Raw genomic sequence first — 19030 nt, 5'->3', positions numbered from 1 at the left:
GTAAGTATAACATTGTCATGGAAAAACTGGTCCAACCTTATAACAAGTGTCTTGACAACTACGGTGAATACATAGAAAAAGTAGAGTGAGGTGCTGTGCCTTTGTAAATAAAGTTTGTGCTGATATCTTTTGTTTTTATTTAACCATGACGAAACGTTCTTTACCTTTCGGACGGCCCTCGTACATGTTAACGGAGATGTTGAATATAAAAAAATAGTATATTAAGAATTTAATTCATACTCACCGTTGTTAAAAGTTTCGTTTTGCAATGTATTTATGTCAGGATCAATTTTAATTTTATTATTATTTATTGAGACATTCAGTGGAATCATTTCCCCATCCCTAAAAACTTCGCCTGCATTATGAATCAAATTAAGTTTAGATAAATTTTGATTCGTTGTATTATGTCGTACTGCTTTAATTTTCTTGCGTTCAAGTATATCTTGTTTCTTAACTGCTGTCAGTACATCCGGATTCATTGTTACGTTTACACGAGGCTGCACAATATCATAATTGTTCAGAGAAGTAAGATCTTCATCTAAAAATGAGCTGTGTTCCTTAACATCTGGCATTTTAATTTTGCTCTTTGCAGCCTTGCTTAGTAAGTGTGATTGTTCTACATAGTCTGATATTGGCGTTACTGAACGCTTTTGCACAATACTTGAAGCCCCTTTCTTCCAGACAATTATTGGTAATTTCGGCATATTCCTTGTTTCTGGTAGTTTGGTTTCATCTTTGGCAGTTATATTGTGAAGAGTTGATGCTGATGATGTAAGTAATCTTGAGGCTACTGGAGCTGATTTATCGAGTAGTCTTGTTGTTTTGGTTGAAACATCTAGTTTTGTTGAAGAAGAATCGAAATTGGGAGAATTAGTTGGTGAAAGTAGGTTACCAGGATTACTATCTGATATCTTAATTTTATCATTTCCAGCTTCTCCTAACTCGTCTGGTTGTTCAACATTAGCTAAAATTGAACTAAGTGAACGTTGTTGTATACCATCTGAAAAATTTGTCGTTGAATTCGATGTTTTGTGTGTTCCAAATAGTTTGATCGTGTTGTTATCTACAGTATCTTGACTAGATGCTGGTAGTGATGCTGATACAGGAGGTAGAGAAGCAACTGGAATACCTTGTCCTACCGAAGAAACTTGATTTGCCAAAGAGTCTGTTTTTGTTGAAATGACCGCTGAATTAGGAGAAACAGCTGATTGGTTTAGCGATTGCTCTACATGATCTGACGTTGTTATCGAACGTTTATGTATACCAGGTAAATATCCTTTTTTCCATATAATTTTTACTAAATTCGACGTGCTTCTTTTTCCAGGTAATTCGGTTGCCTTGCTGTTGGTTAAATTCTGAGTTCTTACAGGTTCTGATCCAAGTAGATCAGATGCTGTTTTAGTGCCTTGAACTACAAGGGAAATTGGGTTTGTAGAGGGACTTTTACTCTTTGAAACTTCACTTAAATTAAGGGAGTCGTTTACTGGAAGGAGATTTCTGGGAGCAGTATTTGGTAATTTAATCGTGTCGCTTACAACTTCACTAAATGAATGCTGTGTGTGCCCTGATATTGGTGTTATTGAACGCTTATGTACTCCACCAGAAGGTTCCTTCTTCCATAAAAGCATGGTTGATTTTGGCATATTTCTTCTTCCTGGTTGCTTTGTGGTATCGTTGCCAACCGTACCTGTTGGTGTTGATTGCGTTGACACTGAAGAAGATGGTACAGAGGTTATTGTAGCAGTTTGTGCTGCAAGTGTAGTCAGATTTGTTGAAGTGTTTGCGTCCGTGGTCGAAACAGTTAAATTAGGAGAAGCAGTAGTCGGAGGTTCAGTACTTGAGGGAATAGCTAAATTAGAACCGGCTATTTGATTACCAGTTGAACTAGATGAAAGGTCTGCAGCAACTCCAGCAGATTGGTTACCAGGAGCAGGCTGAGGACTGCTCAAAATAGGAGCCGTAATCACGGCAACAGGTTTGATAGCAGGAGGTAAATCAGCTGAAGCAGGAGCCGTACTCGCTGCTGGCAACGAATTAGCAGAAACAATTGAATTTGATGAAGCTGGAAGTTTGTTTGTAACTGGTGGATTTTCTACAGGTTCAGGTACATCTCCAGATGGAGGAATCGCACCGTTTGTTAAACTACCTACTGGATTTGTAAGAGCACCACTTTTGGCCGGGCCTTCTGAAGTTGTTCCATTAACAGTCTGAGCCTCAGGAGAAGTTGCATTTGGAAGTGGTTGACCTTTCTGATTATTCAGTTGGTTTGCTGCGTTTTCTGACGCTCCTTGATATTCAGCTTGAGCACCTTCTTCACCTTCGGTCCCTGTTTCATTCCCATAATAATCGTAGTCGTAGTAATAGACGTCGCGTATACTGCCAAATTGTTGTACCATTAAACCTTGTCCTCCTCCTTGCATTTCTCCCCTTACTACTTGTTGTCCTGCTCCCATGTCTTCAACTTGCTGGATAACCTCTCCTGATTTACCCGGCTTTTGGATTTCCCCTCTTAACACCTGTTGAGCATCACCTCTGAAACCAAATTGTTGTAAAATTTCTACTCCACCTCCTGTTTGTTCTGGAGCACCAGGAATATTTTGAGTAGGATCGTCTCTAACTGTTCCAAATTGCTGGATCATCTCTCTGTGCTTAAATCCTTGTTGAGCGCTTTTGTCCTCTCGCACCACTTGTAGGCTTTTAGCTCTAGAACTTCCAAATTCTTGAACCATCTCCCTATGGCCCTCTCCTGGTTGTATATCACCTCGTATTAATTGATGTCCTTTTCCACCTTCACTTGGGTGTCCAAATTCCTGTATAAGTTCCCTTTGTCCTCCTGCTCCTGGAACATCCTGGCGAACACGCTGTTGAGCTTTTCCCGGGCTATCTTTGGACGAGAATTCTTGAACTACTTCTCTATAGCCAAGGTCCTGCAATTTATTTTCATCTACAGGAGGCGCATCCTCAGCTACTAAAGGATTTTCAGGAGTATCAACATCTCGTTGTTTCACTTCTTCTGTATCCTTTCCTGATTGTTGCTCTTCTGAAATTGGGCTTTTCCTGGCTGCTTTGACACCACTACGTGATCTTTTGCCGGATCGTTTATTAGTTTGCTTAGACGGAGGAGAACCATCCTTTCTTCGATTAAGCCGAGCCTTTCGAGAAGTTTCTGCTTTCTTTTTTGACACACTTCTGGCTGCATTTCCACCTTTGTTTGCCGAACGAGGACCGTTGGTGTTTGGTTCATCATACATCACATCATGCCTATCTTCTTCAAATCGTCTTGCAAAATCTGCTTGGTATATTCCTGGAGGGCGATGAAGAAGGGGCCCAACAGGCTGTTGGCCAGGAAATCCTGGATTAGAAAGACTGAGCGGTTGTTGTCCCTGAAATTGTTGATTGAGTGGTGGCTGTTGTCCAGGATACTGAAGATTGTAGAGTCCAGGTTGTTGTTGCATTCCATACTGTTGTTGGTTAAGATTGGGAGGTGGCATTCCCTGAAGTGGAAGTTGACGTGATATCTGTTGATGTTGTTGTTGTTGTAGGTTAAGCATATTTACAGGGCTCTGCATAGATTCAGCAGAAGGTGAAGGTGAACTTGTTACGAACAATTGTGCAGGCATAACGACAGTAGGCACTGGACCTGGTCCAGTAACAACTATTTGGTTCTTGTTTGACTTCATTAAAGCCATGGAACAGAGGTAAGGCGAAATCACAGATGACGGAGTGGTAGAAGTTGTACTTCGTGACTTTCCACAATCTTTGTGATTAATGATGATCATTTTTGCGCCAATGTTCTTCTTTCGTTCTAAAAGTAAACAAAAAGAAATATAAAGTATTAACTTTTTTTACATGCTTGTTTATTAACGCTATAGAATACATATCGATATTCAAAAAGTAAGTATTGACCTTGTATTCAAAAATGATTCTTTCTTCTTCTATCGTTTCGGCCCGTTTTGAGCCTTCTTCAGTAACTATCCTCTTGCTACTTTACCTTATAAATTATCCTCGAGGAACATGTGATGATATAACATATTTGTACAAGCATTTGTAATTAGTTTACTTTATTAGTGGCATATTTCTGAAAATAAACTTTCTATACTCTATCATTAGGATTAAAAATCAATTTTCAAGAACAGGTGTTCATAAGTAAAGATGTTTGAGGATGTACTAGGAATTTGAAAAAAAAAAATCTAGAAAAGAAATGTTTCTTTTCGAAAGATCTTGCATTCAATCTCCGTCAGATTTTCGATTAGGCAAACCAAGCAAACTATTTAGGACCGTGAAAGAGAAAGCAACATTTGGAATAATCTTTCTAAATAATTACTGTAACGTTTTACATTTTGTTCAGTCTGATACTCTACATTTCATTATTACTCTAAAACAACAAACCTAAATTTTGTCAAAGGACCGCGGTGGCTCAGTGGTAGAGCGTTCACCTCTGGTGAATGGGGTTGTTGGTTCGATCCCAGCTCGCATCAATTGAACTTTGTGGCAGACAAACACCGTGTGAATGGGTTTTCTTGTGGTTCTCCCATTTCCTCCTACATTCTTGATTCCACCATTTTATTCGTTTCTCATCATCACAGTCTCCTTTAGCCTAGCCGGCATAACCGCGGGACGTAAAACTTAAAGATTTCATTTCATAAACTAAATTTTGTCAAAGTAACTTAATAATTCACACTCAGCACTGGTCACAAAGCACTCCGCGACATCATCTACTAAAATGTTGACATTCACTACAGCTGTCAAGTGTGTGAACACGTTCGGTCAGGTGAGTAGTGGTGGGTGAGAAGTCTCGGGAGGGAGATAGCCCAGAACCGCAAAGTACCTAAACCTACCACTCGTTCCGTTATTTCAAGAAAACCCTTTTCCAGAAGATACCGCAAGGGCATCAATTGCATTTGTTACTTGCGATTTCTATCTGTAGCCAACAGAAAGTTCTGCTACATGTAGAACCGTACTTAAACATCTTTCTCAATTGGCTATTCAGTCATATCGTAAGCAAAGAACGCAATGGGCGCGTGCATGAATATCCGCCTTAAGGTAAAAGAAGCAGCAAAAGAAAAGTTACTGACGAAGGCACCAGAGAGGACTGAAATGATATAAAAAGAAATTATCTGCTTATTTTTAAAATTATTTTTGTTTTCGTTTAATCCACTATTTTTAATGAATTAAGTGGCAACACTGTAAAGTAGCAAACGAATATAAGTAAATTATGTCCGAAACACCAATTGAGTCGTCGAGTTCCAAAACGACTCTTGTCCATTTACAGAAAATCCCTCAAAACTTTTTTTTTTTTTTTTTTTTTTTTTTTTTAAGTAGGATGTGCGTGCTTTGAAGAGCAAGGAATACTTCAGTGTGTTCATGTGAAAAACCTAATCATCCTCAAGTAATTCTACGAAATGCATCAATCACACAATTTTTCCTGTGAAAATTAAATATTTTCTGGGATTTTCTCTAAATGGACAAGAGTCGTTTTGGAACTGGACTACTTAATTGAAGACTACAGGAAAAAAAGGAGGCAAATCAGTTTTTTTAAATAACTTTACACGATTGTCCTGTTTTCCACCGACTCACTTCCTTCTTCCCTTGTAGGCAAAATCATCAGCATTAAAGTTCTTAGTGACTAACCTTCTTCTGACTTTAGTATTTACTCCGTGCAAACTACACCTTTCAGGCTACATAATTCTGCTATTAACACATTTTCGACCAGTTCTTCACTTACCACCTTCCACCCCCCCCCCCCTGTGGTCTTCAATTGAGAGTTGTATTATTTGGAAAAGTTATCATAGGAACTTGTGAACTAATATTAATGTGTTTCCAGAACCTTTTTAAAAAATTGTAGCATTTGAGGGAGATCTTTCGAGTTAATTACCGAATTGAAGTATCACATTTGTCCTCATATTATGCAAATTACTTTTCTTTTCTTTCCATAACTACCCTTCTGGAAACTGTTTATTATATTTGCAGATTATTGAATCTTACGTTTGTCTTTATCCACTGTTCCTTACCTGTTCTTCCTGAACTTTATGTTCAAAGATATCTGTACCTAATTCTATCTCATTAACATTACTACATCAAATCAATTCTTATGTATTTATTTATTTTACGGTCCTTACGGCTTAAGCTAACGATGCCAAACTAATGCTGACATGATCAAAGGGGAATACTTAACACCGATGTTCTGAACAAGATTCGAACCCAGGACATAAGTTTTACGATTGCCAGCCTAATATTTCAGTTGTCACAACTATATCAACCAGTGGCGGATCCAGGGGGGGGGGAGCGATCGGGGCGATCGCCCGCCGCAGAAGAGGAAACTTTCTTATTATATATATATATATATATATATATATATATATATAACCCATTTCAGAGTTTGAAGATCATAAAAGTAGCTCTAACTAGCAGTATGACAACCCACCATCCCCCCAGAAGAGACATCAAATTAAGAAACAACAACAATTTCCTTTGAAAAACTGGAGCAATGATTACTAAAATTCAGTTCAAAGGTTTATTAAGTTTCCTGTAGCTTGATATGTTTGTTTTACTAACAAATTGAAAGTTGAGTTTTACGGACAAGGCATTACAATACTTCCTTTAGCTTTCTATTATTATTATTATTATTATTATTATTATTATTTAAAAAACTGAATACCTCTGTTGCAGGTTGTTATTTTTATCCGATTCTCCTCAATTATAAGGTCATTTAATATAAAAATTTTACCAATTTAAAGATTTTTTCGAGTTTTACGGCTTTATCCGACATCAAGATTATGAAGAACACAGGACATATTATAAAGGTAGCCAAGAAAGATTTGTCGTTTTTTGCGGAGGTCTGTGTTCCATTGGCCCTCACACCGTAAGTTGAATGCGAATGGAAATAAGGCGAAGGTCAGTTGTTGGTGTGAGTATATCCAACATACTACCTGGTTGTGGCAGTTCAGTTATACTGTGAACTTGCGTAAGGACAGAGTGAACATGTGACCTCCACAGAACGTCATAAGAGTGTGTATGTTGTAGTAGTTCAAACTGGGGTCAAACACCGCTGCAGCGCGGCGGAAGATATGCCACGTTTTTGGTGAGGGTGTCGCGTCTACGGGGACATTGCAGCGGTAGTTTAAGAAATTTAAGGACGGTGATAAAACACTCAAAGACGCAACAAACGCCGGAAGACCAATACTTGTACAAAATAAAGATCTTCGGGCAGCAATTGAGGCGAACAGTATCCAGACATGATGAACTGGTATACAATTCAGCAACCATTCGGTAGCTGAAGGGAGAACCATTCGGCAGCACTTCCATCAACTAGGGAAGCACTACAAGTTGGGCCGATGGGTCCCGCATGATTTGACTCCGGGCCAGAAGGCAACGCGAGTAGACACCTGTGTTTATTGCTGCCTCGTTTGAGGAAGGAGCCATTTCTGGACAGCGTGTCGACATGTGATGAGAAGTAGATCGTTTACGAAGCTCGACGGCGCTGTCACCATTGCTTAGCATACGATGAGCCGGTATCTAAACAGCTGAAACTAGTACTGCATCAGAATAAGGTCCTCCTGTGTGTTTGGTAGACTGCTCGCGGCATCGTGCATCAGGAACTGCTACCAGCTGGTCAGATCATCAATGCAACTGTCTTCTGTCAGCAGTTGAACCGTGTTCAAAAAAAAAAAAAAAAAAAAAAAAAAACTCAAAACTCTGGAGCCAGCACTTCTGAATCGCAAAGGGGTCCACCTGTTAAAAGACAACGCTAAGCGCCAAGTGGCTACGATGACCGGGACACCATTCTACAACTTGAATTGGAAACATTATTGCATCCACCATATTCTCTGGGCATTGCACCGTCCGATTATCACTTGTTGAGTTCCTTGGATAATCATCTTAGAGGACGCCAGTTCAAATCCGTAGTAAAGGTGCAAAATGCACTTGATAACTTCTTCGCTTCATGGTCCACCAAGTTCTATGGCGATGGAATCCATGGCCTTCCAGAACGTGGGCAGAACGTCGTCGATGCTGATGGGAACTAGTTTTGATCTTCCAGGAACGTCTTAGGTGATATATCTATGTTCGAAAGTGCTGGGTGAAAAAGCGATAGAACTTTCTTGGTTACCTTTATATATTGAAGTCAGTAATACAAAAAAAAAAAAAAAAAAAAAAAAAAAGCACTATACACTCTAAAACAATTATTATATGAAAATATGTATTACCTTTTGGGATGAAATTGTCCAACTGTCTTCGCTGTCTTGAAGGTTGGTCAAGAGCGTTTCCATAATATTCTTCCTGTTCCTCTTTGTTTACTTGATTTACTAATTCTGAAATTATATAACGGAATAAATATTATTTAAAATGTCTTGCTGTTTGAGTAAGTACTTGAAAAAATCATTTGAGACTATCCAGAAAATTTAGAGACCGAGGCATCCATATAGACGAAATGCAAAGGGCACGGTACTATTCAGGTGCAGCCAAGGGCGCATTCATTATCTGTAACTTTCGGGGGACATTCAGGTGTGTGTTTGGTTGCAGACAAGGGTCTAAGAAGGAATATGTAAGGATTTTAATACAAATTGAATTCACATTATGCCTAATATTGTATACTCATAAAAATACATATAATAAAAAAATACATATTCATAAAAATACATGGGACCTACATGAGCATTTTGGGAGGATCTTCCAGGATCGTCGCCCTTGGGTGCAGCTTTTTAACGTGGAAGCACCACCAGTGACATAATGTTTCGTGTGTCTGTTTAGCAGAATATTTATGTTAAGCGAAACCTTATGGAACAAAAAAATTGTCGGTTGTGGGGAGACTTAATTCTATCTCTTGGTAAAGTCCATTTCAGTTCTTGCAGCATAGTTAGAGAATGCCAAAATACAGACTTGATTTTGGACATTTCATAGGAAATGCCATAGTGGTACGATATGCAGCGCGACCGTCCCTAGACTATATACAATCTGAAATGATGCCCAGTGAACCTGGCATCACGAGTGTTGCCTGGAATTAAGATATTTATACTTTCGGAGAATCCTTCGTCAACGTGTTATGACCACCGATTTCGAGTAATCAACTGTCCACTATGCAAGCGTTTCCCAATCTGTAGTTCGTGGACACTCGAGAGCCAAGAGGGAGATTGAAAGGTGTCCTCTGTAGATTCTATTTTCAGTAAAATTTGTGTTATCATTTTTGCAATCAGGATATTAACTTCGTGATTTTTCCTAGTGTTATTGTCCACGAAATAAAATTTGAAGCATTTCGTTTTGAATTGTACATTATCACTTCATTTATATAAAAGTAAAAAGAATCTTAAAAAATATTTTTAATTTCATGGGGGGAGAACTACCTGTCTAGAGATCGGTAGAGGTTTGTTCTTATCCTAGATGAGGTGAAGATACAACTGAAGATTGTGCTAGAGTTTGAGCAATTACGTTCAAATGTATCTATGCAAAACGACAGAGTAATTTCGTTCATTAGTGCATCGAAGATTATTTACGCGATTACAAAATTTGATTTGATTTTGTTACAGGAGAAAATGAAAGCTACGTCACGTAGCAAACAATATGAAAATCAATAGCTGTCACCGTATTATCAAGAACATATCTTCAAGGATATTTACAACAACAAAATTCGCACGTTACACGGAGCGGACACCCAACAGGTAGAACTGCATTAGGACAAGGCATCTAGTTGCACAGGCAACTCATCAGTGGCATTCTAAAGACAGGGTTCCTATTATTCCTTTCACCGACTTCTCAATGAGAAGTCCCGATGCCAGCGCAATTAACTACTGTCGATCTGAACTTCTAAAACACGCTTTTCTCCTTGCAAGATACGTAAAGTTTACGGCGTATGGAAAATGTTTGAATAAATGTAGAATAAAACACCCTATATAAACGTGCAAGGAAGTTATCTCCAGGAGAAATTGCGCTGTCGTCAATCATCAAGGGTTCATGTCAATGTATAGAACAAATTTGGTAATGGAAGAACGGACTACCTTAGGTGAGTGAATACTTTAAGCTCATCGATATGAAAGCCTCTCAACCTCTGTAATATAAGCATAGGGTTTACTTAAAGTTCTGACCCATATCACTCCTACTCACAACTTTGATCTTTTACAATTTAAAAGATCAATTTCATATTACACTATATTTTGGAAACGCAAGTTCACGGAATATGTAGATCACTTAACTTTCATATCAATTTTAAAGACAAAATTATATGTTACATGGTAAATTTAGTTTAAAAATGTTCTATTTTGGCGTATATTCTTTATAAAATAGAACTAACGTGTAACTATTTCTTGTCTTTCTGCCAACTAGAAACTAAGATCTTACAAATCCGTGTACAATCCTTCAAATCAAGTGTAAATTAATCGCTGTTTAAAAAGTTTCTTGCATTTGAAAATCCCGCGTAGTAAAGGTTAATATTTCAAAAGCGTACCTTCTTCAGAAGATGTAAGCACATCTGCTTCTACAGAGTCTTCAGCTTCTGTAAATAACAAAAAATAAATAAATAAATAAATAAATAAATAAAATAAACAAATAAATAAATAAATAAATAAATAAAATAATAAAAAATCATTAAGCTTTCCGTCTGAAATATTATCAAATTTGTACGTAATTTGACCATATTTTAAATCTACTTTGGCCACTGGAAAATATGTGTGTTTAAAATTTGTTGATTGCACAGCCCCTCCCCCCCCACACACAAATTTTGTTCACTGGTCCCCATTGTATGGATTCGATGCATTTTGTTACACAAAATCCAAATTTCGAAACCCCAGGACGATTGATCATGTCATTTTTTTTTTTTATGAGCGAAACATTTGAGCAATTTTGGATAGGGAAGACACACAATTTTGGTCCATAAAACAATATTAACATTGTCAATCGTCCTAGGATTTTGGATTTTGTGTAACGTTTCGAGAGTTGGATTTTGTGTAACAAAATATATCAAATCCATACTTTGGGGTCCACTTTTTTTTTTTTTTTTTTTTCTCGTGTGTCGTGTGTGTGTGTGTGTGTGTGTGTGTGTGTGTGTGTGTGTGTGTGTGTGTGTGTGTGTGGCTGCGTTATTAAGAGTCTTCATCCGCTAATTTTACAGTAATTATGTGATGTCTTCAAATAGATAAAAGATAATCGAAATGTGGAACAAGAGCGCCCTAGACAATATTATTCTACATGACAAACCGTTATCACGACTCACTTATCTGCTTTCAATTTCGAGCCATTTTGAAAATCGGCATTTATTTTCGCGTTTCTAAACAGCTGAAAACGGAAAGCCTCACGCAAAATAATATTGTCTAGGGCGCTCTTGTTCCATATTTCAATTATCTTTTATCTATTTGAAGATATCACATAATTACTGTAAAATTAGCGGTATTTTAATTTCGCCGGGATGAAGACTTTTAAACAGAAATCTTGATTTGGGATTTATGTCACTATTTTGTTGTAATTATGAAGTAATGGCATACAACTAATCTCGAATTATCAGTAATTAAATTTATGTAAGTAGCAGTTGACTTAATGATAGCTAAGACTTCTTCGTGAAATAAGTAGTGGAGTTACTGGTAAATGGGCAAGAGCATGGAATATGAGAATAGGGCTTGGCGAAACGACTACAAGACAGTAGCTGAGATGGAAATAATTTTTAAAATAAGACTTAAAATACACTTAGCAAAATTAAAGTTAAAAAAATTCCTTAAATGTTAGTAGAGTGCGCAAAATACAAGGTGGAGCAAATAACGTGAATAAATACGATATTTTAATGTTTCGCTGCAATTACTTTCATATTTCCTTTAACACTATCTCAAGTTATAGTGTAAGTAGAAATTTAATAAAATATTTATTCAGATTCTTTATATAGTTATAGATTATTTGCTTTTTAAGTAAATACATGAATTACATAATTTGAAAGTAAATTACATAGTTTATTCCCATCTGGATGCAGTATGTCGCTCCAATTATTCAACATTTACAGTGAACGTTTTATGAAGGAAGAATTAATGGGAATGTGAGATTTCAAGATTGGAGAGCAGATCCTTAACATGATCAGGTATGTAGTTCATACGGTTGTTATAAATAGAACCGAAGAAGAACTACAGGAGATGATTGACGAAATATCGAAAACATCGGAACATCGAAATATCAAAAGTCATGAGAATATCCTGTGGAAATGCGCCCTTACGGGTCAGAGTGGAACAAAAGAGTACTTGAAGAGGTCGATCGTTTCAAATATCTAGGAAGTATTTTGACGAAAGACATGTACTGCACCAAAGAGATCAGGTCGAGAATTGTCATAGCCAAGGAAGCATTCAACAAGGAAAAATAACTCTTAACTAGCAGCTATAACATTGGACTACGGAAGAAATTGGTCACGTGCTATATATGGAGTATTGGACTTTATGATTCACAGACTTGGACATTATGGAAGTTAGAGAAGAAATATTTAGAGAGCTTCGAAATATGGCGTTGGAGGAAGATGGACAAAATAAAATGGACAGAAAGAGTTCGTAAAAAGGCCAATTGCATTGGACACATCTTACGAAGAAATTGTCTTCTTCATACCGCCATAGAAGAAAAGGTGGAAGGAAAGCGAGGAATAGAAAGAAGAACACAAGTAACCAATGATTTGAAAAATAGAAGAAAATATTGGGAGTTAAAAGAGGAAGCTAAAAATCGAGAAACTTGGAAAAAACATTTGCAGGTTCAAAATTAAATATTATTATTATTATTATTATTATTATTATTATTATTATTATTATTATTATTATTATTATTATTATTATTATTATTATTATTAATATTATTATTAATAATAATAATAATAATAAAAATCATTAGTCCCAGGACCTCCCAAAAGGCAGAATATTTAATAATAATAATAATTTTCATCTATTATTAGTGATATCTTGGAGCGGGAAGACAAAATTGATTATTTACTAAGAAACAGTAATATTATTCATAACACTAATCAAGTGCAGTTCGAGTGCTTTCGCTAAAGTACTTTGTCAGAAAGGAATGGGAAGAAGGAAAAGAAAGGAAGGGAAAAAGTAAGAATTGTTCTGGTGGACACCATACTGAAATGTAGGGTTAGATGGTCACGTGATCAAGATAATAAGCTTTAAGTAAATGATATTTAACGCAGAATGATATATAACGCAGAATAACTAACTGGATAAGTAGATCGGAAGGAATGCAGGAGAGCAGAGGGAAAACAAATAAAGACAAACAAGAATTTTAGGAATAATAAAAAAATGCACCAAAAGATTGCGATATTGCTCAATAATTAGTTTTTGAATCAGGTGCCATAAAATTTTTGATCAGCCCCTAAATCGAGTTTGCGTATTTTCTGTGGAAAAGGCACATCATACTGAGTTAAGTGATAGTTTGGGTTTGGTTACACTATATGTAGTTCTCCAGATATAAGGCCTATAAGAAACTTTTTGAATGAAATATATTGAATCTTTTGATCGAAAAATCCATAACATGAGGAAAAGAAGTGACCAAGGAAATTTTTTTAAAAAATTAACAAAAAGTTCTTCCAATAGTACAGTATTATGAAAGTGAAAATGAAATTTTCTTATATATGTTATTTGCAATGAAAATCAGAAAGAAAATATCATTATTCATTTTAGTTCTTCGAAATATCTCCAACTTTCATTCAAATTTGAAGGCACAGCTAAGGGTGTAAATCTAATTTGACTGATTGCATAAATGAAGAATCTATTACTATCATCACCATGACTGAAATTCAATCACTGATAAAGTTAATCTACTTGAAATTGTGTTTTTAGATGAGGAGGGAAGAACTTAGGCTAGGGAACAGCATTTTTTATAATTATATATATATATATATATATATATATATATATATATATATATATATATATATATATATATCTATACAGAGGCGGATTTAAGGGAGCTATAGGGGCTATATCACCCCCCCCCTTGACGCTCAGGTACACACTGCATAAAATGGGCTTCATTCCTGCTTTACACTGGATAAAGCTGCAAACTATGGTTTAGCCCCTCCCTTGATCATATCCTGGATCCGCCACTGTATATATACACTTGTGGAAACGCATTTACGAATATCCAATAGAAATTTACAAGTTTGACCTAAATATGGTACACAAGAAAAAGATGAGTCTAAATGGCACTGATTCCCGCATGACTTTTAGATCCCGAATGTCTGTCTCAAATAAGGTATTTCACACTCACTTTAGATCTTAGCGTAACTGGTAATAGTCTCTATCGTTGCGCTGCTGGAGTTTGAGTTAGAGTAAAAGGCATATATCAAATAGAGCATGCTAGGTTGCGTCAGTAATATGAGGATACGCATTATCCCGCTGAAAGATTTATTTCCGCAAAATGTCCAGTTAAATTTGGAGAACGATATTAACTGTTTCATGAATGTACGACGCACTTCGGGATGTATAACTGATTGTAACCTATACCGGAATGATGGTTGATCACTATCATAATCCATTCTCCTCGCAGCTGCAGTCGTTCTTAAAGACTTCTAGACGATGAACAGATATCAGGAATAATCGTGAGAGAGGAAACGGGAATTTAGACCTGACTACAATAATTTAAACGTTTAAGTGATTCTGACAGTATCATAATAGTTTGATTTTATTCTTTCTGTTACTCAAGACGGCCCGAATCATTCTTTTGCGTTGCAGCCGGCCTCCAAGAGACCTAGAGTTCCCTAGTGGCTATGTGTATACCTTATGCGCATTTGGCGTGGAGAGATTCGGGTTTGATTCCCGTCGGAATCTTATGTAATTCGGATTCGATGTTAAGCTTTAGGTATAGGTCTCATATAGTCTCGCAACTGAACGGGACGCTAAATACGAATCTAACTAACTAATCTCAGAACCCATTACACTGGTCGGCATGAAAATCCCAACACGAGGGTGAAAGGGTGTACCGGATAGATTTCGAGACGCTGATTACGAATATCTCATCGAGAAAGTTCCAGCACTTAAGTTTTTTTTTTTTTTTTTTTTTTTTTGGCGGGGTTCTGTTTCCATAATTGACAGAAAATTCGTATTTCTCGTAATTAATAAGTGTTCTCCGTGTTTGAAGTGCATAATTCTGAATTTTTATCTTAATCCAAGAACTGTTACTAGGTTATATCCAAGGAACATTCTTCTATCTAGCTCAGGACTCCCCGGAAACGTACCCCCTCCCCTTGGGTTGCAAAGATTTATTGTCGTTCGACACTACATACACTAAAACCTAGGCGTTATTGACGGAGAAAGGTTTCGTATTCAACTTGCGATCATTCGTCGGCTCCCTTTTGTCTAGACGACAGACAGATTATTGAAAAAAAGGCACCAAGACATACACCACGTTGTCGCGTGAAACAAATATTTCAGTTTCGAGTTGATCTTCATGTTAGAAGGTGGTGTTACACTGTGTCTGTGTATACCGTACGTGAAAAATATTTCTGCGGGAAATATTGACGTTTGTGTTAAACGAGCATGCCGAGAAAATGCAACAATTCGACAGATTCATCCTGCTACATATGCGGGGAAATGATTTTCAAGGGACAAAGTAGGGCATTGTCACCGTTCCTGAAGACAGCCTACCACCTGTACTTCGGGTGTAAAATCGGCGGCCAGGATCGCGTTTGGGCTCCGAAACAAAGTTGTAACTAGTGTGCGCGTACTCTCACAGGATGGTTGAAAGGTACACATAAATCGATGCCATTCGCCGTACATATGATTTGGCGCGAGCCCCGTGATCAGTTTCAAACTGTTACTTCTGCCTGACTAATATAAAAGGTTTCTCAAAAAACATGAAGCATAAAATACAGTATCCTAACTTGGATTCCGAGAGGAGACCTATGAAACATGATGTTTGTCTGCCTGTGCCCGTAGCACCAGACTCATACACCCTGTAGTGTTTCATCCGATGAAGAACCAGCTGCTTTTGAGGATGTTGCACAATCTTCGAGTACACAGTCAGATCCCAATTATGCTCCAGTGCCTGATACTAATGAACCACATGTGATAAGTCAGGAAGAGCTGAATAATCTGATCAGAGACTCAAACCATCACAAGTCTATGGCCCTGTTGCTTGCATCACGACTTCAACAATGGAATCTACTAAACCAAGATGTGAATATTACGATGTATAGGAAAAGAGAGGTGAGCCTAGTTCCTAATTTTACAAAGGATGGTGATTTGGTGTATTGCAGTGACATTCCATCGTTTATGGGACAATTGAAGTTGAACTACAACACTGAAGATTGGAGGCTATTCGTAGATTCCTCTAGGATAAGTCTCACGGCAGTGTTACTACACAATGCCAATGAAAAGCCTGCCATCCCTATTGCTCATGCTGTATATATGAAAGAAACATACGAGATGCGAAATCTATTGCAGAAAATAAAGTACGAACAGCTCCAGTGGTCTGCATGCGCTGACATTAAGGTTATTGCCATCCTCACCGGTTTACAAGGAGGTTACACAAAGCACTGCTGCTTCTTGTGTCATTGGGATAGTCAAGCCAAACATCAGTATACCATCACAAAATGTCCGCCAAGGAAGCAACTGGTCCCAGGGGTGATGAACGTGGCTAGCTTGGGGGAGGTCTCTAACGAACTCGGGGAAAGGTTTTACCAGCAAATAGCTACCATGGAGAGGCGCTACAGTGGTAAATGGAGTGTGAATATGTTGACAGACTTCTGTTGGAATGTGACACCCTAGACACCCTGTAGTAATTACAAGAGGAGTAGGAAAACCAAGTGACACGTGTTAAACTTCAACTTTTTATGCAATTTTATCTGCATAATTTATATTGATATTTAAATTATAACGTGCAAATTATTATAGGTGGAGAATAACATCTTTGGGCAGATATTGAAACACCCCCTCCTCCCTGAAAACTGGTACGTCCTGGAGAAAAACGGGTTACGGATTCGAAATCAGGAGCTCGAAACCTATAGGAATCACCTATTTTCGTTTGTAGGAGCGAAAAAAAAGTTTCATTTTGCCGACCAGTTTAATTTGGTCAAGATAGAAATAGATTGACTGCACAATAAACTTTCACTGGGGTCGTCTTGGTATTCTACAGACACAGACTGAAATCCAGAAACAACTCCTTTCGTTGTGTTCCCCGACAACGTTCAAACCATTAGAAGCATTTCTTCGAGAGTACTGTTTCTAAAACTGTGGTTCGTGGACCGTCAGTGGCTATCGAGACCTGCTTTGTTATCATCTTAGTCCAATTTGAGAACGTCACAGCTATAGATTACACAAATACTGTATTGTACATTTTAATAAAATAAAAATTATATTAATTCTAAAGCTTATACAGAAGTTTTATTATAAAATGTTTTAGTTAATGCCTTTAATTATATAAAAAATAAAAATACAGGGTGTTTCAAAATAACACCGATAACGTTTGGGAGGTGATTCCTGGCACCAATATAAGACAAAAAATGTAGACTCATTTTAGAGGTCCATAGCTCCAAAACTATGATACCTACCGTAGTCGAGTCAAGACTTCACTTGAGAACTAGTATGTGCCCCATCCAAATATCCAAGTTTCTGAATCCTGTTTTACTTCCGCAACAATTTTTAAATGGGGAGTTGGTGAGTACTTCAAATTATATGCCCTTAGCCAAATTCCATCTATAAAAATTGTTGCATGAGTACCTTAGGATTCTGAAACATGTATTTTTGGATAGCGCACACACTAGTTTCTGTGCGAGATTTTGACCCGAAAGCGGTAGGTCCCATAGTTTTGAAGCTATGGACTTTTAAAGTTCATTTTTTCACGTTTTAGAAAATCTGTAACTACGAAAGGAAGTATTTGTGCATCCAGGTTGGTCTATACTTTTTGTCTTACCTTAATTTCAGGAATCAGCTTCCAAACGTTGTGGGTGTTGTTTTGAAACACCCTGTATAAGTTTATTAGTATATGGTTAAATTTATAAAAGAAAATTATTAATTTGCTTTTGAGGGGAACAAAAATAGGATAGTCCATAGAATTTACTGGATATATATAAAATTGATTCAAACTTGAAAAATATTTAAGAATCGCTCCTTTATAGTACCATGATTAATTTGCTTTCTGGTGTGAAGGGTGTTCTAGGAGGACCTTATAAGATCAACGTGTTCTCTGCACAGACACATTTTGCGGTGCAAATTTCGTTTGAATTGAAGATGTACACGGGTTCTTATTAATTATGTTTATACCGGGTTAGGTTTGATTTACATTGAAGTTGCATCAACCGAGCGTGATGTAATGTCACGTGATATTATCATTGTGATAAAAATGGATCAAAACGAGCCCTTCGTTCGCTGACGCTTACTCACAAAGTTGCGTTACGTTGCGTAAGTAAATCACTTCTTTTTATCAATAAAGTTGCGTGTGCAAAGTGGACTAATACCACGCGACATTACGTCACGCTCGAATGGTGCAACTTCAATGTAAATTTAACCTCACTTGCTTCCACCAGTGTATATCTAACCTATCTCTACGTGTCTTTCTGCTGCTACTTTCCAAGCTTACCATACGACTGATATCCGTCATCAACGTTAATCTTTTGTATAATACTTGGCCTTTCTTCCTCTTTCCAGCGACTGATTGCCTGCTTTGCATTGTTCCTTCTCATTGGTCGACTTCGAATCTCCTTCACAACTCCAGAACCCACTTCTGTGGTGATTTGGCTGGGCTGGCTCTTGTTGGCTGGAGTTGATTCGTTGGCTACCATTATTGAACGTTTTACGCGGGTCTTTACAGTCTGATTAGTGTCATCTTCAAGTTCATCCAATAAATCATGGTCAACTTCATTCCAAGAGTCTTCATAAGAAAATAAACATAGTTTAATTAATATTATCATTAGAATGACAAACATATGGTTAAAAATATGTGTGTAATCTTACGGTACAACATTTAAAATGTACACTAGGTGTGTTCTAAAACTATCGAACCTTCCTTTGGTTGGCAAAAATACATTTACTGATTTGGAAATCCGAAACACTAATCCCCTTCAAAGTGGTGTCTTTGTTAA

At 37.2% G+C, this 19030-nt stretch overlaps 1 protein-coding gene across 1 annotated transcript in view; it reads right to left on the bottom strand.

Annotated features, from left to right (window-relative positions):
* The window catches only part of LOC145692673 (uncharacterized), a 65171-nt gene that overhangs the window by 9643 nt on the left and 36498 nt on the right, over positions 1-19030 (bottom strand). Inside the window, exons 5-8 of the mRNA XM_081768052.1 lie at positions 18529-18819; positions 10436-10483; positions 8205-8309; positions 245-3805 (exon numbers count right to left, since the gene is read on the bottom strand). Of these exons, the coding sequence (XP_081624178.1) occupies positions 245-3805; positions 8205-8309; positions 10436-10483; positions 18529-18819 (4005 nt within the window). The remainder of the gene's footprint in view (positions 1-244; positions 3806-8204; positions 8310-10435; positions 10484-18528; positions 18820-19030) is intronic.

This window comes from Thermobia domestica, chromosome 8 (assembly GCF_964235325.1).
Source record: "Thermobia domestica chromosome 8, izTheDome1.hap1.1, whole genome shotgun sequence".
Taxonomy (NCBI): domain Eukaryota; kingdom Metazoa; phylum Arthropoda; class Insecta; order Zygentoma; family Lepismatidae; genus Thermobia; species Thermobia domestica.
The sequence above is the reverse complement of the archived record's forward strand: the minus strand, read 5'-3'. Positions and strand labels throughout refer to the sequence as shown.